A 27331-nucleotide genomic window follows, 5' to 3' on the forward strand; every position below is an offset into this window, starting at 1 on the left:
TGAAGTGGTGTTATTGTGCATGTGATAAATAAACGCTCATATGAACACTCTTCTTCCCCTTCAGGTTAAAAAAGGGGCAGAGCCTCACCACCAGACTACTGTCACTCACCTGGACATCGTCACAGCGACAGGCTTCAAAGCCATCTTGGACTTCATGTACTCAGCGCACCTTGCCCTCACCAGTAAGAACGTGATCGAAGTCATGTCAGCCGCCAGCTACCTGCAGATGACAGACATTGTGCAGGCCTGCCATAGTTTCATCAAGGCCGCACTGGACATTAGCATCCGCTCTGAGATGGCTGACGAACTGGCTGACTTTGAGATGGGAGCTGTTGCTGCTGCTGGTATAGGTGGAGGTGGAGGAGGTGGAGGAGGAGTTGGTGTAGCGGGAGCAGGGGGTGTTGTCGGAGCAGGTTTAGGAGGAGGTGGTGGAGGCATAGTGGGTATGGCTTCTGAAGCCCTGGCCTCCATCATGTCTGGTCGCAGCACCTCCCCTTGGCTGGCACGTCGCACCAGCCCAGCAAACTCTTCTGGGGACTCAGCCATCGCCAGCTGCCACGAGGGAGGCAGCACGTATGGCAAAGAGGACCAAGAACCTCCCAAGAGCCATGAGAGCCAGGAGGAAGCCTGCCACGACTCCCAGCCTGCCTGGCCACACGACTACAGGCCTGTCACCGTCAAGGAGGAACAGGTGTCCCCCGCCTCCTCCTCTCATCCCCGGGACACTCCCAGGGGGGCAGCCCAGAGCCAAGGAGAACAAGGGGCTGGAGGGGTTGCTGGAGGAGGTGGTGAGGGGCCCTGGCAACCCCTATTGGGGTCAGGGCGGAGAAAGAATAGGAAGAACAAGGACACGGTCAGACATATTACCCAGCAAGCTGAGAGGAACTGGGACAGAGAGCGGGACAGGGAGAGAGACAGGGACAGTAGGCCTGGATCTCCTCTTCCCTCCATGCTGGCTGTGGCCGGATGGAACTACAACGGGCAGGAAATCCCAGGTAAGGCTGATAAATCTGCTTCTTGCAGTGATTACTGTCTCCTGTCTTTGGAAAGCACTGCATACTTTTTATTTGATACAGACAAAACTGACAGTGATGAAGATTTGGATCATCACACAGCAGTAATGAAACTTTTCAGGTCCAAATACTGATTTTATAGTGAATTTCCTTTTTAGATTATTAGTTTAGTGTCACAATAATAGGTGGAATTAACTTGGACTGGCTCTCAAAATTGGAAGGATGGAAGCAGACCAAAAGAAAGCAGACCTGCACTTCCGTCTTGGACTTTATTGTAATGATTTAATGACTTTGAAGCTTTAGTTTCCCATAATTGCTGCAGTTTTGTAATGCCAGTGCCTACTTAGTTAGTTATCCAGTCATGTAATTAGTGACTGACTGGTGAGATAATAAGATTAAGTTAGATAATTAGGTGAGAGTGTCATCTCAACACTCAAATGCGGTAGAATCTAATTCACTTGTTCTTCTTTTAAATGACACTTTAACTAATAGGGCAACAGTTGCATGTAATCAACTGCTTTGCTGACTTTTCTTGAACAGAGTGTTCAAGATGCTTTACAGTGTCTATGCACTTCCCGTGTGGATATTGTAGTGCATGTCAGCCATCTGTACAGTTTACTAGTATAAAATGACCTCTTTTCCTCCACCGGGTTGAGATTAGCGAGCTTCTAATGTGTTAGGCCTAAGATGATTATCTAAAATCTTGGAGGTGTGTGGTTTAGCCTGGGTAAATGCAGATGGATAATACAATCCTCTTCTTACTGCAGTTTATGTAACACACTCTCCCACATAAACAAGCAACTGCAAACACAACACATACACACAAAAGCACACACGTACTTATTTTAAGAAAGCATCTCTTGATCCTCACCCTTGCAGAATTGTTTAGTGAATTCCTTTACACTACAAACTAATACATGACAAACAGCTAACTGTGTGTGTGTGTGTGTGTGTGTGTGTGTGTGTGTGTGTATGTGTGTGTGCACTGGTGGGCCCGAAGCGTCGATAGGTAGATCATTAAAAGTAAGAGAAGCTAATCCTGGGCGCATTAAGGGAGTTGGCTGTGAAATGGGCACACGCGACGTGCAGCGAAAGAAAACAGGATAATTGAATTGACCTGGGTCACTGCACGGATTACCAGCGCGTCTTCGCCATCTCAGGCTCCTCCCCCTCTCTCTGGGGTTTAGGGAAGGACCTTCTCAAAAGGGCAAGAGGAGGGAAAGGAGAGAGAAAGGGTAGTTAGATGAGTGGGGCAATAAGAGAGAGATGAAGAAAAAAAAAGAAAGGTAGAAAAGACAGAGCATCCGTACGGGCTCATGAGGGTTTGTCTGCTTAGATCCAAGTGTCTTAAGTCCTAGATTTTGTGACCTGCAGTCAGACCTTATTACAGTGCCTAAGTACATCTTGTCTTGAGCATCAGAGCTACACACACACATGCATACCCACATACACCCACAAAGTAAATGCCACTATTAAGGCTGTTGGCCAGTCCCATGGTTCTGTACTGTGGTAGAGGGTAGAGTTTTAGTCTGGCTATGGTGAGGCAGCCATTACCGAAAGAGGTGTTTTCTCACCTAAAGGTTAGAGGAAGTCTAGTGTTGCTGCTGGTGTAGACTCTCCTGGAGTTAGCCAAAAGACAACCATTTATCCCCGCTTTTAACTGGGTTTCAGAACTGGGCTCACAATGGAGGAGAGCGGGGGAAGGAGGAAACATGAGTCGTTGTATCATGAGGTTATCAACTATTTGAATCTCCGTCAGAGGGCTGACCTTGCCATTTAGAAGTAAAATATCATGTTACCAGTGGGCTTACATGAAGTTTAAGAGTGTTAAGAGTATGACAGGTAGGCTGTGAGTCAGTTAGCAGGAGGTATTTTCTGTGTGTTTAGTAAAAGGTTGGGGGGGGATTGCTAGGTTTAATCAGATCATTAAAGGAGCCTGTACAGAGAATGATGTGGCATTGTGATTGAGAAAAGGATTTGTTTGTTGTTTCCCCAATTCAGGGTTAGAAATACCCACGGTCTTTATGGGATTACTGTGTACTTAAGTCTTAAGTCTCTTTAAGTCCAGATTTTGTCACCTGCAGTAGAAAATCTGAATCAGATGTACGGACATATGGAAGGGCCAGTAAAAGGTGAAGTCTGTTTGCAACCTCAGCAAGGTAGACACAATGATGCTATCGCATAGAGGACTTTTGTCTGATCACTAGCTAACTCATAACAATATTAATTTCACAGTGAATAAAAACAAACATCATGAATAAATATAAAAATGTATACCACCGGATTAATAATGCAAATAGCAGACCCACTCTGCATTGTTTTGATGATTATACCATGGCAGATTGACTACTGTTGTATTATTTAGGCAATAAGATGCATCAAAGAAATTACAGATCATTACTTAATCAGGTGTGTGGGAAAAGTTCATCCGAGCAAACAACATATTCAGTTCTCAATGGCGTAAGACAGAAAAGCAGCAAAATGTTGTTGATATACATCAGGAAACGTTTGCTTCATGAATCACTTCATCGATTGATTTTCTGTCGATCAAGTAATGGACCATTTTCGTCAGCAGACATTTTGACTTGTCACAGCGGGAAAGTCACGGGTGTAATTAATAACACTAACGATGGCTCTGCTAACAGTGGCTCTATTCCATTAAGGCATGACAGTAATGCAGCGGGCACAATGTCAGGACCCTGAATGTGACACACCTTTAACATCATTAGTTACAGCTGTGCGTTTCCTTCTAACAAGTCAAGATGTCTGGTGTGAGAAGTATATGTCCTTATATGTCTATGGGTAGGTCAAAACTTTAGCATGTTAGTATTTGGGAAGCAGGATTATAATCCAAAGAATATTTCTGATGAAACAACATATCCTGTATGAAGTCCAGTTGTTTCCATGAAGGAATATGGTGGGTATAAAGGAGAAAGGGCACCTTCAGTCTGAGATTAGCTTAATTGCTTCATTCTTTATTGATGAGAAGTGCCTAGACGCACACACTCTCTCTCTCTCTTTTATTCATCTGTGATCAGTGCTCGTGCTTTACTATTAGAAACACTTATATTACATACAGCACAGGGGCTGTTTGACTGAGGATTTCACTGGATTACTCTGTAATATAAGGATAATATACGGCCGTGTAAAGTCTTGATGTATTACTGCAGAGCTGTTTGTATGAAAATGTCGTGTGCCCATGTCGACATAAACAGCTGCAGGAATTAGGATTTGTTTTCTTTAGATCCCCTTCCCTTGCAAACATCTGCTGTGTGTTCGCTTGATGTCATTATTGAGGCCACTAAGCATTCAGCTACCTTTTCTCTCACTCTTTTTTCTTCCGCTCACCTTGTCTGCTGACACAAATATTTCAAATCTTACCGCTTGCGTTGCAGTGATCTGATCATGTGAGTACATTTCTCTGTGCAATACTATATTAGAGATGACAATTGTTGATGAAGGGAGTTTAAAATAGCCTCTACTTCTCCTGCTTATGTCGTAAACCTTTAAATAATTACCTGAAATTATTTTTAGTTTAGCCCGTGCTGCTTCTCCCAGACCTGGATTAAAAAGCATTTGCAAATCAAAGACAGTGTGAAAATCAACTGTCAAGTTTTAAAAAAAATATTTCAGTATATTTTTTCTATGATGCCTCATATCAGCCTCTCCTCTTGTGATCCACATAGAGCTGAAACAAAGAATCAATTAATCTATTAGTTGATCGACAAAAATATTGTTATCACCATTTTCAATTTGCTGGTTCCAGCTTCTCAATATAATAACGCTCTTTAATCTCAGGCTGTTTGTACAACACAAAATGAAGAACCTTGAGATCAACATTTTATTAACTGAACAATGAATTTATTAATTAAAAGGATTATCAACAGATGAAGAAAATAACTGCAAATTGCATCCAATTCCATGCTATTTGTTGTATATTCTGACTAAATATTATAAATGTATGTCTGTCCTTGCTCAGGACATATTATTCCTTGCTTACTTATACTTATACATACTTATTCCTGTCTTTTGAGACTCCAGACATCATGGATGGGTGTTTTTAAAGAGTAATACTAAGAAAAATTATTACATGTAAATGTGTCATCTTGTCCACAAAGACTTTACCTTCAGTCGTTTGAAATGTTCAGTATTTCTTGAAATTCAGTGCTGTTATTTCTTTTATTACATAAGGTATCACCGCTTTAAAAGAAGTGTCATTTTTGGAGACAGAGCTCTTTCGCTCTGTGGCACCTGTGACACTTAAATTGTGAGAAAGCCTGTGCTGGCGAAAACACAAGTTAACGATTGATTATTTTCCTATTTCCTTTATACTTGGGGCAAACGCCAGCTTGATCTTCATCCCACATAATAACAACACTGGAAATACTTTTTGTTTTGTATTTTTCGATGGTATTAAAAAAAAAAAAAAAACCCTACACACACACAAACACACATGGTGACCTTTAGTGGCAGCTTGGGGGATTTTGGCAATCCGGTACATGGCCAGTGAGATGTACACACACACACACACACACACACACACAGAGAGAGCTTAGAGCATCTGATTATGTAGACGTGAACAGTTCAATCACACGTGGGCTGTTCTTTCCATTTCCCTCTAGCTGTTGCACATTGATTACATCGAGAATCTTTTTTGAAATCCAACATCTTCATCTGACTCTCTTCCTCTCCTCTCTGTGGCCTCAGAGTTCCCCATCTCAACCACTAATACACGCACTGACACACAAACACATGCCCACATAGACACATTGAAAAACTGAAATCATTTTTGTCTGTTCCTTCGAACGCGGGAGCATTGCAGTTAGTGCTGCATGTTTGGGCTCGTTTGAGTTCAGACCTTCATCCTCTGGAGCTGGACAGCTCCGGTGCCTCATGGACTCACCTGAAGCCCGCAGACAGACACTTCCAGGACTGCCCCCTAGTTTGCACTTCCGCATAAACTTTTTTCTCTTTTTTCCTCTCACCGCGCTCGTCTCCCCAAGTCTCGGCAGTCTAAAGGTGAACACTTGAAATAATGAATCGGATCCCCCCTTTCACCCCCTTCCTCTCTGTATTCCAGTTAAGACTCTCCCCATAGTATTTGCACTTCATTAAACTTGAAATAGGTTTAATATTTAAAACACCTGAACAGATTTCAACCCCCCTCACCCCTCGCACACCTCTCCACACTTTCTCTCCCTTCTTCTCGCTCTCGGTTTTATAATCTACTCTCATATTTTCTCCCTAATTCACTCCTCCTTCATTAAAAACCAAAATAGATTTAATATTTCAGACTGTGTGGACTTAATTTTTAAACTTTTTCTTCATGGCTTGGTGCATGACACACTATGGGTTAGACAACTATATCGTGTGGAATCCTCTCCCCTCTGTATTTTCTTTTTTTGTAGGTCCCGGTTCATCTTTCTCACTTTTTCCACAGTCAGTCTATTATCAGTTCTGTCTCTCACTGTCTTTGTACTCCAGGCCTCTCTCTGTGTCTCGCTCTGTCTCCCCCACCCCCTATTTGCTCTGCCTCTTTGTCCTCTGACTGCACAGATGATTTCAGCCCTTTCCTCCCACCCTATTGACTTTTGTGGCCTGCTCACCCCACCTCCCTCAGTTTCCCCTACTCCCTCCATCCTCTCCTTCCCTTTTTGTGCCCTGCTACCACACATACACACTCATTTCCCCCTCGTCTCTCAGTTGTATGTTACAGAGTTGAATGCTTCTCTTTCTTTTGTTCTTTAGGTAACTGTGACAGATGACTGAAATACTGTTCTTTCCCCTTTCTTCCTCTCTCTGTCTTTCTGTCCCTTGTCAGCCCCCTGCTCGGTCCCCAATACTTACATAGTTTTTATTTTTTTAAAGTTCCATTATCACCGTGGTAACCAATCATTTCTCACCGCCCACCAGCCATCTTTGTCATATGACCTCACATCCTGCTGGACATTATGGGCAGTCCACCAGCTAAAAGCCCCTTTCTCCTACTCCACCACGCCATCACACCACACCACACACACATTCACACAATTTTTCACACTCTTGCTGTCTGTCTTTTTCTCTCGCAGCACTCTATCTCTCTCTTTCTCTCAGTTCTCAATACTGACACCTGCTCTATTTATAATTCTCTGGCTTTAAAAGAGCCATTTTGGACAGGAAGCTGCCCCCTCCCCACTCCTGACCGTGGCTTTTTTCCAAAATGTAAGCACCCCCCACCTCTCCACCTCCTGCCCCTGGAACAGGCTGGAGAAGAATTGCTGGGCAGAGAAGACAAGGAGTGTGTGTATGTGTGTATGTGTGTTGGGGTAGGGGGTTAAAGATTAGCCATCCCACCCTGAGTGCACCTGGGTTGGGCCCATGTGTGTGCTCAGCCACGGCCCACACACACACTGTACACACTCACTCGCTAACTTACACGCAAGTATATAAACACATGCATTCATAACACCTGCACATGTCCTGAAAGTAAATACAGCACAATCCCTACATTTCACTTCAAAATGCATGTGGTTAAACTCTGTCTACACATGCATGCACACTTCTCTTGGCATTGATCGCTCAGGTCTAAGAATTAAACTACCCAGAATCCATCCTGACAGGATGTCCTGTTGGCACGATGTAGAGGTGGGTGGGTCAGGAGGTTTCTGTGGTTGAACATTCACAGCAGTACCCCCACAGTTAAATCCCCGCCCTCAGACATCAACACACACACACACTTTAATCCATTACATACCCCAAATGTCTACAGATATATTAATGGTTGTGGTTAACTTGTAGATCTCGTAGATCTGCACACACACGCACAGACATCAATAGATTCAGGCGTGACAACACACTCAACGTCCTCAATAACTCAGCTGAGTTATTTATTCTAATGCTCAGTTCAATCTTGATGATACCTGAGGGTCTTTGGATCATTTTCCTCTGCCTCCCTGCTTCACTTTCCAAAACACACTTTTTTTTCATAGCAAGGAAAGAATAATTGTATTCATTTTTTTTTCCATAATTCCATAATATATTCATTTAATACATTTTCCAATAACAAAAACAGATTTGGGGTAAAAACATATTATAAAAATCTAATATATATATATATATATAAAAGACTATTTGACTATTTGACTCACAAACACTCTATAAGTCAACTATTCAAACATAATGTTACTTAGCTGGAGTAATACGTGTGTGAATAATGAGCATTTCTGTTATTAGAAACATATTCTAAGCAGGGAGTTTTCAAAGTCTGTGATCCCGCCCTAGAAATGAAGACAACTGGGCTCCTCCAAAAAAATCCCCCTCTGCTCTAATGTCAGCAAATATTAATAATGCCGCATGAACAAGTTAATATAATATGGATTCTGTCACTCCTTTTATATTTCTTTGACTTCAACTGAAGCAGTTTCAGAACTCTGGTTCCCAGAATGCTTTGGGCTTTGAGCTCTAAACAGGAAGTATACTGTTGCTTTTATCTATGGGCCATATTTAAACCCTCTTGATTTCTTACCTATATTGTTGTAAATTATAGCAAACTGGCATCATTAAAGGTATGATGAATTAACTGTTCCTGTTTGCAACATGCACATGGATTTACAGCTTACTTTGATATCGAAGAAACATTCTGATTCTCAGGTTTTTTAAGATTTTTCTTTGATCCTCTCCCTCACAAAAACCAAAAGCCCTTTGTTGTAAGCCTCCCACAGGGGATCACAATATAAGACTGAGTTGTCCTAAGCAGTTGCAAGTAGTCACTCTCAATCACACACACAATCACTTTCTTTATAGGGGTGACATGCCAAGATGGTCTGATTTTAGGTTTTCACGACTTTGTTTATTTATGTCCCCATGCGGCAGGAAACATCAAAACTTCTGGGGCGCCTTGGAGTCTAAAAGCTCATGAAGATTTGTTTTAGACCGATCTGTTTCTTTTGTAAATCACTGTATTTTTCGTGGAATATCTTAAAACCAAAACAAAAAAGACAACCCTACATACAACCGAGGTCTCCTCCTCCTCCTCCTCCTCCTCCTCCTCCTCTTCAATAAGAGATCCGTGACAACGCTCCTCTTTTGGAGATATGAGATGGAGATGTGATTTGATGTGAAGCTAGGATGCCTCTCTCCTCTCTCCTCCAGTGATCTGATAGCCAGTAATGGGCCCTGTAGCCGTGAGCCTGGCAGCACTGCTCACTGTGGCTTATGTGTCACACTGTACCCAGCATTCACCAAGAGTTAGTCGAGCGCAAGCAGCCGGGATATTGAGACTAGTAAAGTGTGTGTGGGTGTGTGTGTGTGTGTGTGTGTGTGTGTGTGTGAGTGAAAGATAGAGAGAGAGAGAGAGCGAGAGAGAGAGAGAGAGAGAGAGAGAGAGAGAGGCAGATATATACGCTGGCAGACTGACTGACAGGAAGAAGCAGAAACTGTAACTTTTGTGAAGAGTTTAAGAAAGTGCTTTATTGTAAACCCATGGCTGGATTTGGGCTGTCTTTCTCTCTCATTTTCAGTCAACCTGAAGTTCCTCTTTCCCGGTCTGTTTATTTTAGAAAGGTGGCTTTGTTCTATTTACCGTACCCACTCCCTCGGCGGCCTCTACCCCCGTCAGACCAGTTGGAGAAGGGGAGCGACGAGGAAGAGGAGGAGGAGGAGGAGGAGGAGGAGGAGGGGGGAGAGGGAGGGTGGGGGGGTGCATGATGTTTGGACAAACGGACAACCCGAACAGGATATAGAGGTCTACAGCCTGTGGGTGTGTCGGTTTGGCCGAGGCACAGCTCGCACACAAACACACACACGTATGCACGCACACACAGACTCCAGTACACACAATCGTGGGAGTGTTCCCGCTGGAGGGCAAAGTCTCCCTTCCTCACACACATTCATTCTCTCCTTTTCCCTCCTTCCCTTCATTCCCCCTTTCCGTCGTCACACCCCTCCACACCTCCTTCCTTTAGACCTCTCTTTCTCCTTCATCCCTCATTCCTTCTCTTGTAACAAAGCTGCCCCTCCTCCTTTTGAAAAGAGGAAAAAAAGAAAGTGTTAAAGATACAGAAGAGTTGGCCAACAGCAATGAGAAACTAGGAGGGAGAGGCCAAAATCACCACAGGGGACAATTATGGCTTTCGGGTTTGATAGTTATAGAGGCGTTGAAGATGGTCCTGGAAGCCACTGTCTGTCCTTCACAACTATTTGTCCCCGCCTTCTCTTCTCTATCCCTCCTTCCCTCTGTCTGTTTGGACCTTCCTTGCCATCCTGTCATTTCACACTGTCACTTCTGTTTTAACTCATCTCGTACACTGGAGCTATGGTTGCCGCTTGAGTACAGTACAGTATTACAGTATGTGAGTGTGGTTTCGCATTGAGTCTATGGGCTTCAAATAAAGGCAGGGCTGTGGATCACACTTCCTCATCATCAGCAGGATCTGTGAGCTTCTGGTGTTTTTTTTTTTGTTTTGTTTTTTTTACTTGTATAAAACTGGAACTTCCAGGTTCTGTTAACTGTGTGTAACGAAAATGGGGTCACACACTGTGACAAACTCACACAGAAATGCCACTTAACTCTGCAGTTCCCCTTTAGCTTTGTGGATATTTTTTTAGCATCTTTGAGCTCATTGCTTTGGTTTCCCCTGTCTGACAGAATTAGCAACAAGTTGGTGAATATAGTTGAGGATTTAGCAGCTATAATAGTCACAAGTTAGGGGTGGAGATAAAAAACAGAGCTAAAAGAGAGTGAATATTAGACGTACGCCTTAAACATGACTTCATGTATATACATACAGGTAAAAAGGCAACAATTTAACTGTGGTAATTTCAATTTGAAGGTGATAATATGTCAGCGCTGAGTTTTCAAGTTGTTTTTGCTGCTAAGTAGTGCTTTTTATTTTATATATATATCCCAAAATCAGAGAAAGGGGGGAATATAAGGACAAGGAAGGATAAGGGAGTAACAGTTGTGATTAAAGCTGTATGAATGCTATTTGTTGTGTTAGGTTAAAATCACAGTGAGTCCAGTAGCTACATATGTAGCTCCTCTGCAGGAATGCATTTCACCTTTTCAGATAAAAGAAACCCTAAATGAAATTTTACATTGAGTTATAGAAGTTTGTAGAATAGCAGCTAGCCAAGAACTGACATCAGGACCGTGGCTCTCTGTATCTGTGTCTTTAGACATGATCCTAGTTTTACAAAAAGAGGCCAAACTCTCCTTTGTTCCCTCCGTCTCCCTCTCCCCCCCCTCTCTCTCAACCCTTTTGCCCCAGATCACCTGCCTGCCCGTACTACCCATTGTTTCCACTGTCCTCCACCTCTCTCTTTGCAACTCTTACTACCCTCATGTGCCGGCAGCAGCATGCAAAGAATAACTTCATCTGATGCATTTGATCTCCTTTCCACTCTCTCTGTCTCTTTCCTCTGCCCTCATCGCTCTTCCTCGTAATTCGGTATCTCTGAATCTAAAATGGTTCATGGGCTTGTTTCAGGTGGGACCTCCCGCAACAGGGGTATCCGTAGGTCTTTTTTATTTTTATTAACATTAACTCCCCAGTTGAGACAACATCTGACCTGAGTACAAAAAAACTTTAGGGGGACCTTGTGTGAATTCAGACAAAGAGAGAATATTTCTTGAAGGTTACATTGGTTAAAGTAAATGAAGGTTTGGGAGTTTGGGAGTGTGGGAGCATGTAAGATAGATAGAGAGGTAGAGAGACACTGTCTGTGTCTGTGTGTGTGTTTGCATGTGTATATGGTGTAATTGTCTGTGACCCTGGCATTTTTTTTTTCTTTTCGTGGTTAGACTGTTTGGCCTTCCCATAGTTCCTCTGGCCTCAGAGACGTTCAGCTTCAAGGTTTAGTGTGTGTTTCTGTGTGCGTGTGAGTGTGTGTGTGTGTGTGGGTGTGTGTGTATATGTGTGTGTGTGTTGTACAGGAGAGTAGAAAGGGAGCGATGGGGGGTTAGAGGTGGATTTGATAGCGCAGGACACCCAGAACCCTCTCCACCCTCTCCCCCTTCATACCCCTCTGCTCAGGCCTTGATAAGTGGAGCCGGAGTCTGTGGGGGTTAGGGATTCCTGTCTGGCACAAACACACACATACACATTGAAACACACACACACACACACAGGGATCCGCCCGCTCTACATTCCTGTGTCCGACTAAGGAAGCAGCCTAGCCGTCTTCCCCTCCACTCCCAAATTATCCCCTTCTCCTAAAGTCACTGCATACTTATCACACGCCTCTCTACCTCTCTCTTCCATTCTGACTCACACATACCTCCTCTATCTACCATTTTTTCGTCCTCTCTATTCTGCCCCTGAACACTCTGCAGAGAGCACGTCTAATCATCCAGTCGTGAGTCGTAAAGTGTTATATTAGTGAAAACTACATTGACATAATGTCACCTCATTGCCGAGTAAATACGTGTTCAAAACGAGTCTTTTATGATTTCAGTGAAGATGTGTCATTCAATACAAGAAGGACACCAGAAACCACATTGGAGGTTGTAATTCACTTATTGTATAACCAGATATTTCTGCTGCTCATCTGTCCCTGTGTCACCGTGGGGGGGTTTGTTTGATCTTTCTCAGCCTTTTTCCAGTTTTTTGCTAATTGCTCCAACTTTCAACTTTTACTCCATCTCTCCCTCTTATGCTTCTCTACCTCCCCTCTTGTTTATATCCTATTCCTCTTTTCTCTCCTTGCCTCCCTCCCTCATCCTTATTCATCCCTCCCTTCCAGGGGTGTGTAAACGGGGGTTAGGAAGGGGTCATGTGGTCTCACGCTGCCCGTCTCGCTAATGGAGAGTCAGAAAAGGGGGAAAGATGCAGGGAGAGGAGCCGTTTTGAGAGGCAGGGTGAGACATCAGTAGTTCAGCTTAGGGCACTGACTTTCTATGTGTGTGCGTGTCTGTGTGTACTTTAAGTGTGTGTGTGTGTGTCCGTGCCTGCACTATATGACCGACCCCTTGTTCCATTTAAACCCCTCTCTGAGCTCTGTGTTCCTCTCCGTGGAAAGAGGAAATGACACGTTTGTAGCCTTGAATAAATGCCGGGGCTCGTCACACGTACTGTCCACTCGCTCTGACTCAGGGATGGGTGGGTGGGAGATGCTGTGGAGGTGAGGAAGGAGGGGTGGGGCCAGCTCTTTAATTTGCACAGCTTCTACTGATTTGATCATAAGCAATTAATCTCAATGGTTCAGCTTAGCTGCAGTGGGGGAAGAAAAGATAACACAGTCCTCTATATGCATACATCCCCTCGCTCTGGTTTTCCCCTCCCCACTATTCTTACCTCATATAGTTGTATCATAGTCATAGAGGAAGCACACTGTGGCAATTATGTGCCTCTTGTCCCACAGAATTTCCCCCTACAGAACAGTGTGGTTTCCCTAGTAAGTTTTAGTTTTGCAGACAAATTTGGCTCCAAAATCTCCATCTCTTGATCTAATATTCAGTGTGTTTGAAAGGGTTTTAATGCCCCGAGGTCCTGAAACATATCAATCACTTAAGGTGATTTTACAAAGGTTTAAATCAAGTAGGGAAATGGAAATAGGAACTGATAAAAATCAAACTGGAATTTACGCGATTAGTGCACACAATCAGCTCTGTGTCAGCTGCAGTGCCAGAACTCTGATTATGAAATTAGAGCTGCGTCAAGCAAGGTCGTCTTCTATTTTGGTGGCATCATCACAGGCTTTGGATGCGGAGAGGCTCCTGGAGTGATGTGAGGTTCAACGTCCAGATCCGTCCTGCCTTGATCTTAGATTCCTCCAACTTTTATCAGCTCAAGAGTGACGCAGATCTCCACTGATCCACTGAAACTAAGCTTCAGCAGCAGGTTTGGCTCCCTCATCCGCATCTCATCTGTCTGTCTTCCTTCCACCATTTAACCCCTCGGCCTGTTACCTCATTTTGACCTCCGTGTCTGTGCGCGACAAACACTGCAAGCCGTTCCTCCGCTCTCCCTTTTTGCCCAGTGTGTCTGCCAGTTTTCCATCTCCCTCTATCTCGCTCACCCTTGCTTTTCCTCTCCATGGCACCGTACTCCTCCCATGCTGAGGCCAGAGCTCTCTCCATTGTTGGAGGCAGGTTGCCAAGGATACAAGCACAGTCTTAATGCTATAAGATGGGAGAGATGAGCAGAGAGAGGGGAGAGGGGCAAAAGCTCTCGTACTCTGTGGTCACTGGGCAGCCCAACAACACACTAATGCTTTATAGAGAACACGAAACACCCCCCGCTCCCCGCTCTGTGGTGTGTCCCTCTGTAGACGGAGCACAGTGACATTGGCTGTTTGTGGAAGAACCTCTTGTGCTGGTCATCTGCTCTCATCTTGCCTGTTGTGACTAGTGTATGATTGCAGTGTATGCCTTCACGTGTTGGGTTTTTGTACATTTGTCAGTCAGCCACTTGATGGGGCTGGCTCTTGAGCGACCTGTCTGTTCATCTTAACAAAAGTCTAACAATCAATTCTCAAAAATATTCAAGGTCATTGGAGCTTTTGTTGTCACACAACAGCTTTCTTGATGCTGTAATCTAATACACAGTTATCTGTCTTTTAGTCTGCCAGTGCTGTCGTATTATAGTTCCAACCCATTTATTCAACTCTGATATTCCCAACATATTTCCAATATAAATCAATTTGTTACGACATTTTCTTGAAACAAATGTAGTAGTTCTTCTTTCTGATACTTTGATATGCACTGATCTGCCTTATTTTGTCACAGTGCTAACAGGTTTATAATATATGTAGAATATGAAGGAGAAGGGTCTGCACACTTAGGGCCAATGCAAGTATTTAATGTTAATGACTCTTGAAGCAAGTTGATTTGTCCTGGGAACAGGATGAAATTATTATACTAAAAGGGAATTTATTTTTCTTTTGGCATTTTTTCCGTTATTTGATAAAAGACATAGTGGCAGACAGGAAACAAGGGGAGAGCGAGGGCGGGGGATACAACATGCAACAACTGGAATCAAACCAGGACATTGTGGTTATGTGGAATGCGCCTTAACCAGCAGGACACTGGCAATTTCTGAGAAAATAAAATGATGAGAATATAAAAACAGACAGGGATGACTGGTCTGAATATCCTACACTGGCTCTCTGTGTGCTGGGACATGTTTAACACATGCGGTCAGCACACAATCCGTGTGGTCAAACATTTCTTGCAGACGGGAGCGGATGACAAAATTTACACGACACATCTTTTGTTATATTATCTGGACTTAAGATGGAGATATGTTGTCTCCACTAGTGTCTGTTTCACTGTAGAGATCAACATTTGGTAGTTATTTTCACTTATAGTTTTGTAATCGGCTCCACAATGTCCAGCTGAAAATATGTTGATTTTGCCAACTTTGTTTGGTTATTAAACTCGTCTTAAATTAATTTCCAGGGAACAATAAAGAAGTAATTACAGCTAGTTAGTTGCCTCGAGCTTTTGGGCTGGTCGGTGTGGAGAGTCAGAGAGTGTGTTAATCCACACACCAATAACCCACAGGCTCTGGACAACATCCCCACCCAGAGTCTTTGTCGTTTTCCTCTTCCACTTTCCATCCTCTCAACTTCTCTCTCCCACCTCACCCTTCAAATACGACCCAGGGCCGGGCTGAACAGGGCTTTTGGGCACGTGCCCGCTCACCAGTTCTTCCCCTGTGCATCAAGCCAAGACAACACCTCTCTCTCTCTCTCTCTCTCTCTCTCTCTCTCTCTCTCTCTCTCCCAATCTCTCCATCTCTCTCTCTTTGCTTTTAGCACAAAGCCCTGCGTGTCTGCCTTCCTTCCCCACCCAGCATTCTTTCCCCATGCAGACCTCTCCCCCGCTCTCTCTCTCTCTCTCTCTCTTTCTCTCTCACTGTCGACTTCCCTCCTACCCGCCAACTCGCTCAGCCTCACCCTACCTTTCATTAGCCCACTCTTTATCTCACACACTCACTCGGCTCTCTCTTTCTCTCCCCCTCCACTCTCCTATCTCGCCAGCTTTTACACTCCCTGTACTCTCTCTCTCTCTCTCTCTCTCTCCCTATCTCTCTCTCTTTTTCTCTTATTCTCCCCCCCTCAGTTGCTTCGGCTTTTGTTTCTGATACATCTTCATTTATTCCTCTCTCCCTCTCTTTCCCTGCTGACCCTATTATTTTTATATTCTCTCTCCTCTGCCATCACTCCCGCTCTCTCTCTTCCTCTCTCTCTCTCTCTCTCTCTCTCTACCTCCCTCCCACTCCTCTCAGTCCCTCTAAGCTGCATTAACTCCCCAGATTACCTTGAGCCCTGCAATCCTCCATCCCCCACGCACTCACCGCTCCCTCTTTCCCTCCCTTCCTTCACTCATTCACTCACTCGCTCACTCAGACTACGTCCACACCAAGGCGGCTAATTTTGAAAACGCAGTCCATATTTGAAACGCGTTTTTTCATGGTATCTTTGTACAGATCTCCATTCACTTAAAAGTCCAGTGTGTAAGATTTAGGGAATTCTATCGGCAGAAATGGAATATAATATCCACAAGTGTGTTTTTAAATAGTGTATAATCACCTGAATGAATCATTGTGTTACCTTATGATGAATCACTGTCTCCTGATAGGCTGCTCGTGTTTTCTGTAGGTTTTTGCGGACACCATATGTTCTCCTACATGCTTAGTAGGGGAGATTGAGGTAAGCTGTATTCAGGCGGTTGCAATGGGCATCTTCACACTGGATCTTTAAATATTAGGAAACTTGATAAAGCTGTTCTTAAGTGATAAAGTACACTTAAGAACAGCTTTATCAAGTTTCCTTTGTATCACTGCCAACATCTGGTAAACAGTGGGGCAGACATAGCCACATTAAGTCTGCGGTCTGTCACCTCTTGCTCTCCTTGATCACCCACTGTGTTTTAACACAGCAGAACTACTCAGGATTAATTGTCCTCTTTTACATATTTTCCTGTTTCTGTTGTCAGAATGAGCATTAAAAAAAAACAATTTTAATCACAGGTCATCAAAGTTAACCAGCTGAACTTAACTCTGATGCGCTGAGATGTCGTTTTGGTTGATATTGACATTTCAAATGAGTTATCACAAAAAGGAATAAAGTAACCTCCTCTGTGTAAACTGTTCTACAACAGAGAACTGGTTTGCAGACAGTGAGACAGGAGTCAGTTCTACAAACACTCATTTGAATAGTGTGTGCCCTTATTTTCATGTTAGCGACCAAGCATATCCACTTGCCAACTGACAGCTAACAAGCTCACTAATTCCCCTGAAAGAAGTTTACTCCTGTAGTAGTAAGTGTAAACCCACTGTTTCATCCACTGGATTGTGGAATACCGCTATGAGGTCTGAAGTTTGGTTTTATGGTTATCACCATCTTTTCGCCGCCATTGTTACACCTCTATTCTAATTGGATCTGCCTGAGAACTCATCGTAACAGGGACTTATCAATCACAACAAAACACGACCTTGCTTCATTGTCTATATTAATCTAAATGGGACCATAATTTAAAATTAAATGAAAAATTAAACATCATGCTGTATTGAAGAAGACTGGAAATTAGCAACTGAGACCATAAACTCATTGGGAAAATGTTTACTGAGCTATTAAATCAAGTGTGAGGTCTGGTATGATCTTGTTTTTGAAATCAGTGTATTAGCCCCCTGCGGTGTATGAGAAAGAAGGCGTGTTTAAGGCATTGCCTTTACTTCGGAGACACTGAATCTTTGGTAACTACAGTTCTTAAAAGGAAATGCCAGAGGGAGTAGATGGCACTGTACAAAGAGCATAGAAAGAATTGATTGATTGGCGAGCTAGTGTGTTAGCAGTTAAGTTGCCAGCTACAGACTGCATGGCCATATTCTGTGTGACCAGGGCTTTAAAGAGTCCAACATTATATCCACCAGGCAGCAGATGAGAGCCAAATCAGCCACTGCAGTGTCTTCCAGTTTTGCAGAATGTAAACGTGAAGAAAAGTGGCGACAGGTTTATATTGTTAATGAGATGATAGTAGAAAAAACACGACAGTGGCAACAACAGGGCTTCACATCCTGATGATAATGCCCTCACTGCTCATGTGTTTAATTGCATCTTTAGGACGTGCAACATTTCTGGACAAGAACACAACCACTGTTCTGAGACTGTTTTCGGAAAAGCTTCGTTTTGGGGTGTCAAAAACAACGGCGTAGTGTTGACAGTGGGCCAAAACGAGAGAAAAACATGCATTTTCAAATTTAGCTGGCTTACTGTAGACGCACTCGTACACACACTCACTTGCTCACCCCCACCAGCCACCCTCCCTTCCACAGCCTCTGTAACCTCCCCCTCACCTCTCCTCACTCCCCCCTTCACTCACCCACCCACCCACACTCCATCACCCCACCGTCCACCTCTCACCCCACCACTCTTGCAATCGCTGTGCTCCTCTTCTCTTCTCTCCTCTCCTCCCCTCCACCCACACTCTCTTTTTCTCCGAGCCCCCAGCAGTACCACCATCACCACCAGCACCATCATCTCTCTTTTTCTCTCTCTCTCTCTTCCCTGTCTTTTACCACTCTCTTCCCACTGTCCCTCCCTCCTCTAAAGCCTTCAGGCTCTGCTTGATTTATGCTTGCCCTCCCTATCCACACACACCCCACCACCACCACCCACCCTTCCCTATCTCTCCTGGAGGTTGTGGCCCGGCTAGTCCCTAAAAACAACAGAGAATGAGAGAGTGAGAGAGAGAGAGAAAGAGAGAAAGAGAGAGAGAGAGCAAGAAAGCAAGTGAGAAAGAAGAAGACAGAAAGAGAGAGAGAGAATAACAACCTCTTTTACTTTCCATCCTCCCTCCTTTTTAACCCAGCATTTTTTTCATTCCCCTCTCCCACACTGCTTTTTAAATTGCCTCTGAATTCTTGAGCTGTTTTAGTGCCTCACTCCCCCTTCTCGGCTGAAATTACTTTTTTACCCTCTCAAACTCTGGCATGCTGAGGAAGCAAGTTCCACCTTCCCTCCCCTCTTTGTCCACTCGAGGACAAACACACACTAATCACATGTACAGTGCGAGGAACTGCTTGGGAAAGAAAAAAAGGTGAATGAGGGACTTGCGTTTATTCATTTTGGAAGCATGTCGCTGTAATGTTGCGTAGACAGTCTTGTGACAGCACGGCTCTTGTAATGCCTTGTCCTTTTCAACCCCGGGCTGGCCGAGCCATTAACCAGGCTGACTTGGGGCAAGGCTTCTTTCTGTGTCTTTCTCTGTCACACACACACACACACACAAAGATACACAGTGAGAGAGTCTTTCTCTTTTGTTTGCACTCCCATACTCAAACATGCACACAAGCCCTACTTTCTTCTCTGACAGCTCTCTTGTGGTCGACAAGCCTCAGTAACTCGTTGCTTAACCACCCTGGACTTTTTCTCTCCATTGTGTTTGGCTACTGTCTCTGTTGATTTGAAGGTGTGTGTGTGTGTGTATGTGTGTGTGTGAGAGACTAGAGGTGTTAAAGGAGTGTGTCCATCAACAGCCAGGTCATGTGTGTGTACGCAAGTAGAGTGTGTGTGTATCATGTTTATCCCTCTATTTATTTATTTTTTTAAAAACTGTATTTTTTTTTTTAGAAATGGAAACTCCCTCACACAACAGTGTTTGGCTTCATTTAGAAAGGAAGGAGGCATTTGTTGAGACACACACACGCACACATACACAAACGGACACACTCCTTGAGCACAATCAGAACAGAAGATCAGAGGTCAAACCGGGTCAGCTGACCCTTCCCTCCCTTTTCAGGCCTTCTTTCTCCTCCTCTTTACTGCGTCAAAGTGCGCTCTCTAATAACACAACTCCCCTCGTGAAACACACACTTCACTCAGATATACAGTGCAGCCTCCAACCACAGCACATAAAACCGTATCTTCTATCCATTAGCTCTAACTCTCTCAATGGATGATAAATGCAGTATCCCTCACAACGCATTTGAAGTATAGTTCAACACGCACATCTTTTATTCCAAGGCAAGTCTTATTCCGCCTTTGCTTTTTCCCACTCAAGCCCCCACATAGCTCGCAGCACCGCTCACGCGTGTGCACACACACACACACACACACAAACACACACACGCATACGAACAAAGAGAACCACCATTTCCACATATTTGTCTCTCCTTTTAAAAGGGGGTTTTATTTAGCATAAATGTTGAAGCCAAGGGTGCCCGGCTACCATGGCAACCAAATTAAACGGAGGATCTCTTCAGAAAGCAGAAATCCAAATTATTCGGACTCTTTTATGAAGGGGAAAATGAAAATTCTCTTCACTGTACAGAGGCCGCTGCACTGTAAAGGCAAAAGAAAGGAGAGGGGAGAAAAGAAAAAAAAAGATGAAGAAAATGCTATTGTTTTTTTTTTGTTTTTTTTGTATCTGACCATGCAGTTCAATCCCATGCCATTGAAATTCATAGGTTGTCTCATGACAACCAGTAGGTTGGCACCCAGCATATGTACACAAAGGAATGATGTAACCACAGTGTCTCTAACACTCCAGATAAACCCATTGCCTTTGAAAGACACCACAATATGTGTGTCTACAAATCCTCGGCAAAACCCGGCACACGTATGATGAAATCCATAAGCTGCGTGCATGGGATTAGGTGTGACTGTTTTTGGTGTGGTAAATGATTTTATCTGTCAGAACAGGATAAGATTTAAGTAACACACCGGCTATGCAGGGCCTGATAAAGCTTACATAAGTGAAGGAGGATTATGTAGTATATTCCGATTATTTGGCGCAAAAGCCTGTTTGTGGTCAGCTGAATACTAATTTTTAATATCTCACGCTTAATCCTCAGAAAGCAGGATACTGTACGTTTCACGACTGTCAGCAGTCCTTCGCTAATGTGTAAAACACAGATATTAATTTCACACATTTTCAGAATTTCAACGGTTGTGAGCGGGGTGAATCGCGAAGCAACCACTTTTCCGTAACTCTGCCATTTAATCTGCAGCGTATGACTGAAGCATTGTTACTGTATGACTGCAAGGAGGGCGGACATGTTCCATCTGTAGATGCACGTGTCCAGGGGATGCTGGGAAAAGTGGTCAGGGGTCATTCACTCGTCCAATGAACAGATGAGTGGAGGGAGATGGGGGTCAGAGGTGACCCTCTTTTCTTTCTCTCCCCTTCGCCTCCTCTGCCTCCATTTGTCTGCCTTTCCTTTCTCCGTACGCTACGTGTACGTGTGTGTGTGTGTGTGTCTTTGTGCATGTGTGTGTGTTTGTTGTTGGCCCACAGCAGATCTATGTTATTGATTGACTTCTGTGGCTGCTGGGCTGCCCACTGAAGGAGGGGGCAGAGCTCTAATGAATTCTTGCACCTCATGCCCCTTGCGCCAACCCCTACACCCCCTCCTTAATTAACTTTGTGTGTGTGTGTGTGTGTGTGTGTGTGTGTGTGTGTGTGTGTGTGTGTGTGTGTGTGTGTGTGTGTGTGTGTGTTTGTGCATGTGTGTGGGTGGGGCGGGGGTGTGCGTGGATGCATGCGTGTGTGTTTTGTGTGCATCTTCCTCCACAACACAACACCCCCGCTTTTTACACTCCCCTGCCTTCTCTCTCTCTCTCTCTCTTTCTGTCCGTGCCTCCTCTCTCCTTTCTTCATTCCTCCTACTTTATCTCGTCCTTTTATTCCTTCCTCTGCGTCTGCTAGTAGTTTGATGGCCAGTGATCACTTCGTATGTATGTCACTCTTATCTGTCGCACGCCATCTCCTTCCCCCCACCGTCCTCAATATCTCACTCGTATCTCTACACCTTTCAGATCTACGTGTGTATGTGCAACCGTGCATACAGAGGGTGTATCCATCCATCTGATCTGTGATCATTTATCTATACCGACATGAAAAATGACTGACAGGGTTTGCGTGTGTGTGTGTGTGTGAGACAGAGTGGTCAACATTGACCCAGTAGGCTGTGAAGAGGCTGCATACCCATCGGTATTCCAGACGTGGAGGCAAACTACTGTCTCTGTCACCTTGACTCCCCCTGCAGCAGATGAACGCTGGACTGCACAGGAAACACTTAGCACTACCTGACTGTAGTTAAAATGGACAACAAGCTTGTTTTTGTTCTCTTACTTACCATTGTTTGTTTCCACTCTTTCTTTCTCCTTTGCTTTTCTACCCTATTCCTATTCTCCGCGCCCCTTCGTCACCCCTGTTTCTAGTCTTCACTTTGTTTATTCCCCATTAGCTTTTAAGTGTGATTTCAGCTGTCACTGCATAGGCTTCGTGGAACCATAGACTTATATATTAGGATGTCAGAAGGTTTCTGTCCAGAACAATCACACATAATTATGCACACACACCCCCTTTTAAGGCAACTCACAAGTCTGCCTTAGCACTCAGAAGTCTACGTGTGTTTGTTTTAGGTGTAGACAAGCCATTCTTTCAAAGTCTCTAAGCCTGTGATGTGCGTGGTGTGTATTTTTGTCTAAGTCTTTGTTAGAGAAAGCATCCTGTCATCAGTTAAATGTCAATTAGGAGGCAATGAAAGTGTTTTTTGTGTCCGTATTTGCGAGTGTGTGTGTGCTTATGTGTCTATGTTGAGCGGAGCTGTCGTCAGCAGTGTGGTCTGACAGTCTTGTAGATCTACAGTGGAACCTCCAGCGACATGTCTACTGCTGACAGCTTCTCTACACACTCTGCTTTCAACGACACTGACGGCTAAACACACTCACGCAGACATAACGCGCGCACACACACACACACACACACACACACACGCAGACCACGTCTGTGTCTGCCTTTCTCTCTCTTACTGTCTCCCTATGATCTCCCTGTATTTTTGTTGACTGGTGATGATGAGGTATGTTAGGGAGTTGAGGAGAGAGAGATGATTCAGAGCAGTGACGTGTTGCTACTGAAAACACTGGGTGTAAGCGATGACTCGGCTGAGAGGAGAGAATTGCTTTAATATGGTGTTTTTTTTGTGTGTTTTTTTTACATTTTGACTCAAGCTGCTGCACTGTCGGGTAAAATCTTTTAATTGACAGAACAACTACTCAAATACAATGTTGTGTTTTTTTTTGTTTTTTTTTGACTGCCATCACCTTTTATCCCCTTCCCAAATTCAAGAGCGTCAGGATTTTCAGCTTTAAGAGAAGCATGTAATCTCTGAAATTATGTTAAAACAGTGCTATGTGAAATGTTTTAAGGGCCGCCACCTACTTGAATTTTCCTGCTTTCGTTTGTGTTGTTTCAAAAAAACATTTTAAAGTCAGTCAAGGGTGGCTGCAAAGGGACAGAAAAGTCTAACCCACCCTCCGTTGTCATCTTTATTCAGGGGCAGACGTGACCGAACCCAACAGCTCAGACAGCCGTGGCGAACGCCTCGACTTCTTCCTCAAACAGGAAGAAGGTCTAACCACAGAGCCCAGCTACCTGGGTCCCAATGAATCTGAAGAAGCCGGGGGAGGAACCGGAGGCGGAACGATCTCATCCGTAGCCAATCTGAAGGCGGCGCTGATGAGTAAGAACAGCCTGCTGTCACTGCGGGCTGAGATGATGGGAGATGATAACCCCTTGCTGTACGAGTACCTGCCCAAAGGAGGACACTCCCTGTCTTGTAAGTCACTATTTACTAACACTGCACTCACACTGATTGTTACACACACACACAAAGCCAGCCACACACCTCATTATGATTTGCAACTCAGGTATACACAGACTGCTTTAATCATACTAGTGTATTTTAGAGTACCTGCTCATGTGGTCACCTGTGAGACATAAAACATACGGGCTTGACCGCTTTTAACATGAGTATCCCTCTTCCTCTGCAGAGTATTTTCCCTTATCAGCACCTGTATTTGGATAACTCTGAATGCACGTGTGTGTGTGTGTGTGTGTGTGTGTGTGTGTGTGTGTGTGTGTGTGTGTGTGGTGCTACTTGAGTACGGAAAGGGTTTGTGTGGCAATGCCAGTGATGACTAGTCAGCGGTGACTCAGTGAGAGAACATTTTGCTGGGATCGCTTTTCACTTTGTTTGGTTTTATGTGACAGTTACTTTGTGCACGTCAGTGTGTCTACGGTTGTATTTCACAGCAGCAAAACAACACAACAGAACTGCAGCAACTATTCAGATATTTCCTTATTATTATATTTTTACTGTATTTCAGTACCAATATAATAAGGAAGCAATTTGCTCTACTTGACAACAACACAAACCTCCACATCCTGTTGCAAAGCCACCTTCAAAATAAGTAGTTGAAGTCGTGCTGAAATAAATAATGTGAATATGCTTGTGTGTCTTAAGCCCTCTAGGGTTGCTATTATTATTAATAGCAACTAAATCATTTGATTTATTATTATTATTATTATTATTATTATTATTATTATTATTATTATTATATGTTTTTATTATTATTGTTATTGTACAATAATATTACTTGACATAAACTTGAATTTTAGTCTGATTTTAAAATGTACAACAAACAGTTAAATTTTCATACCACAGAATACTGCGAAACTCTTGAGTGTCTGAATATCTCCCGACATAAAGATAAATTGACTTGTTTCCACTTAAAGCCTCTTACTTCCTTTCGAATAAACCATTTTCTGATCATATCAATATTAAACATTCTTACTTGTGTTTAGTTTGCCCACGATAACAAGAGATTTCTCCTCTGTTCAGTCAGTTGTTTTTTTTTTGCCTTCAGTGAGGGTGTTAAACTGTCATTGTGTCTACATGTGTGTGTCTCTGTGTGTGTGCCAGCATGAGTGTATACTTGCTTGAGTCCATGTCCGCGTGGGCACATTGGTGTGTGTGTGCGTAAGTTGTGTGTTTGTGTTTCTTTGCTTTTACTGGCTAGTAATTGGATCTTTTGTCCCGAGTTCTGCCTGTCTTTGTGAGCGGAAGAAAAGCAAAGGAAGGGTACAACTCCGAGCATAGTCGTGCCTTTTGAGTTGAGCCCCACTCACCTACAAAATAAAAGACAGGGGCAAGACTGAATAGAGCCAAAACACACATTTGCAGTTGCACATTCGCGCTTGAAAACGCACGTCACATCACCCCTTTTGTGCAAGTGTTAAGTGTGTGGGATTGAGATGTTTCTGTTGGCTTAAAGAGGAGAATCAGATGCTGTCACAGCACAGATAGACAGCCTTACAAGCTCCAGAAAAAGAGAAGAAGAGGCTTTTTAATACACACTCACATACAGATACTCCCAGCCATCACTATATGAATAGGACATTTTGAGAATTCAGAGAATGTTAATCATTTTCTCCATGCATAGAAAAAAAAGCACATTGAATGAGTCTTATAGCTGTATTTCAGTTGTCACCAAAGAGGTGGTTTTTGGTTAGCCTAACTCTATTTTGAATTCCCTACACAATAGGGGTTGGGGAAATGGGCTTGTCGAGATGGCCAACAACCTCCCCTCCCTCCCAGGGTCTGTCCCTGTGTCTAAATGAGGACAGAAAATAAACAAACACTGTACCTCAGATTACTGGGCGGAGGATAAGTCTGCATGGTTTGACAGATCGCTGCTCCCTTCCTCCCTCACTCTCTCCATTCAGCCCTATTTCCCCCCTCCTCCTGTTCTCCTCCCAGCTTCTCCTTCACCCCTGCTTAACATCCTTCCTGTCCTTTTTTCCCTCCTGTACTCCCCCTCACGCCATCCATCCCTCCCTCCTTCCCTACATCTATTTCTCCTTCACCCCTCCTTAACACTCATCCCTCACAGTCTCCCTCACTCCCTCCCCTTCTGGCCGGTTCCTGCAGCTCCTCCTTATTTGTCTCACTCCTGTCTCTTTCCCCCCTCTTTTACTTCAGCTGTGGAGCATCAAAGTATGATGGTTTAAAATCCTGGGAAAGTATTGATCTAGGCAGAGAGAAGGTAGTGCGAGGTCACCTGGCCTATTTCAAGAGAGACCACTGAGTATCAGCAAAAGGCCTTGACTTAAAGCTTCTGTCTCCCCCTCCTTCCCTTCCTCTTCCTCTCTCTCTTGTTCTCTCTTTTCTGTATAATTGACTGTTTAATAAAACATATTGCTACTAAAGATTCATACATCCAAAATCATCCCAAACTGAGAATCAATGTTCAAGTTAAACCAATGAATACCTCTTTACGTTTAGCAATTTAAACTGATCCGACCGCGACCTTGCTGACACAGTTTGTGCCGTTCCTCTCTTCTTTGCTATCCTCCCATGGGTCACATGACTACATCCTTTCTAGCATGTGGAATGCCAAAATACAGTATAACCTGTCTGTATGTCAATCAGCCTCCTGAATCCAATTAAAATCATTGGATTTGGCCCGGCTACCCCTGTGCGTCAGACGATCAATGCCAGACAGCGGATTTTGCCGGACCATCCCTACACACCTGTCCACACTGCCACCGCGTACCGTCTGTAAAGAACATCCAATTAACTATAGAGATCATACTGACATTATTGAACTTTTCTCTCCAGCGCCTGCTCTCATCACTTCACATCTACTTTTGAAAATTGACTCATCCTGTACTGTAGCTCCCAGTGGCTACTGTAGCTACTCTCCAGAGGTTTTATGGTTTTTGTTTATGATTGTGACACACATTATTTATTCCAATTGGGCACAAGACGTTTCAGATTTTAAATTTGGATCCCATATGGCTCCCTCCTTGCCTCCCTTTTGTAAATGCAATAGGAAAGGAAGAGCAGTAAGGGAAGTTATACAGACATGTACAGGAGATGGTAACAGCTTTCAATCTGGTGTGATTTTTCTATTGAAGGTCACCTAATCCACTCTATAAACTTTTTTGGAATTGCTGGAACTTTTCCAGTCATCTCTTACCATGTCATATTTTTGGAACAATAAAAAGAGTCAAACTGTTCAGAGGTTATTATTAACAGGGTATTTTCTCCATGGAGTCATGGAGAACTACAATCCTATCTGGCCATTTCCTCCTTACAGGCTTACCAAGTATAAGTTGATTAGCTATTGGCAATTGGTCAGTCACATTACAGTAATCACATTCCTAAAGCCTAGACAGACCTAAAAGGTCTTGACCCCATTCTGATCGTAAGTAGAGGAGAGGACACAGGTTGTATTTTAGTTCCTCTAAGTAATTCAGTTACTCAATCTTAATGTTTTTTTTCTATTGTTCTTGTTGCTGAGCAGTGAGACAGCCTGCTGTTATTTGTATTCTTTAGAGCTTGTTAGACACAACTGCAATGTTAAACTCTGTGAGACAAGATTGCAAAAAATTACAGTCGTATGTTGGAATTCTCCAAGAGACTTGAAGCAAAACTGTTAAACCCAGTCGACATAATTATCCCATGATAGTCCTTTCCGAAGAAGTGTACGTCCACTGCCAGAACACACTTAGTTAATGAGCTGCTCCCTCTCACCTGTAGCTC

At 43.7% G+C, this 27331-nt stretch overlaps 1 protein-coding gene across 3 annotated transcripts in view; it reads left to right on the forward strand.

The window, feature by feature from the left end:
- Window positions 1–27331, forward strand: part of zbtb46 (zinc finger and BTB domain containing 46) — a 59441-nt gene that overhangs the window by 20114 nt on the left and 11996 nt on the right. For all 3 annotated transcript variants that reach the window (XM_019256484.2, XM_019256485.2, XM_010751575.3), the window contains exons 3-4: window positions 65–995; window positions 23279–23560. In XM_019256484.2, coding sequence (XP_019112029.1) covers window positions 65–995; window positions 23279–23560 — 1213 coding nt within the window. The remainder of the gene's footprint in view (window positions 1–64; window positions 996–23278; window positions 23561–27331) is intronic.

This window comes from Larimichthys crocea, chromosome XV, assembly GCF_000972845.2.
Source record: "Larimichthys crocea isolate SSNF chromosome XV, L_crocea_2.0, whole genome shotgun sequence".
Taxonomy (NCBI): Eukaryota; Metazoa; Chordata; class Actinopteri; family Sciaenidae; genus Larimichthys; species Larimichthys crocea.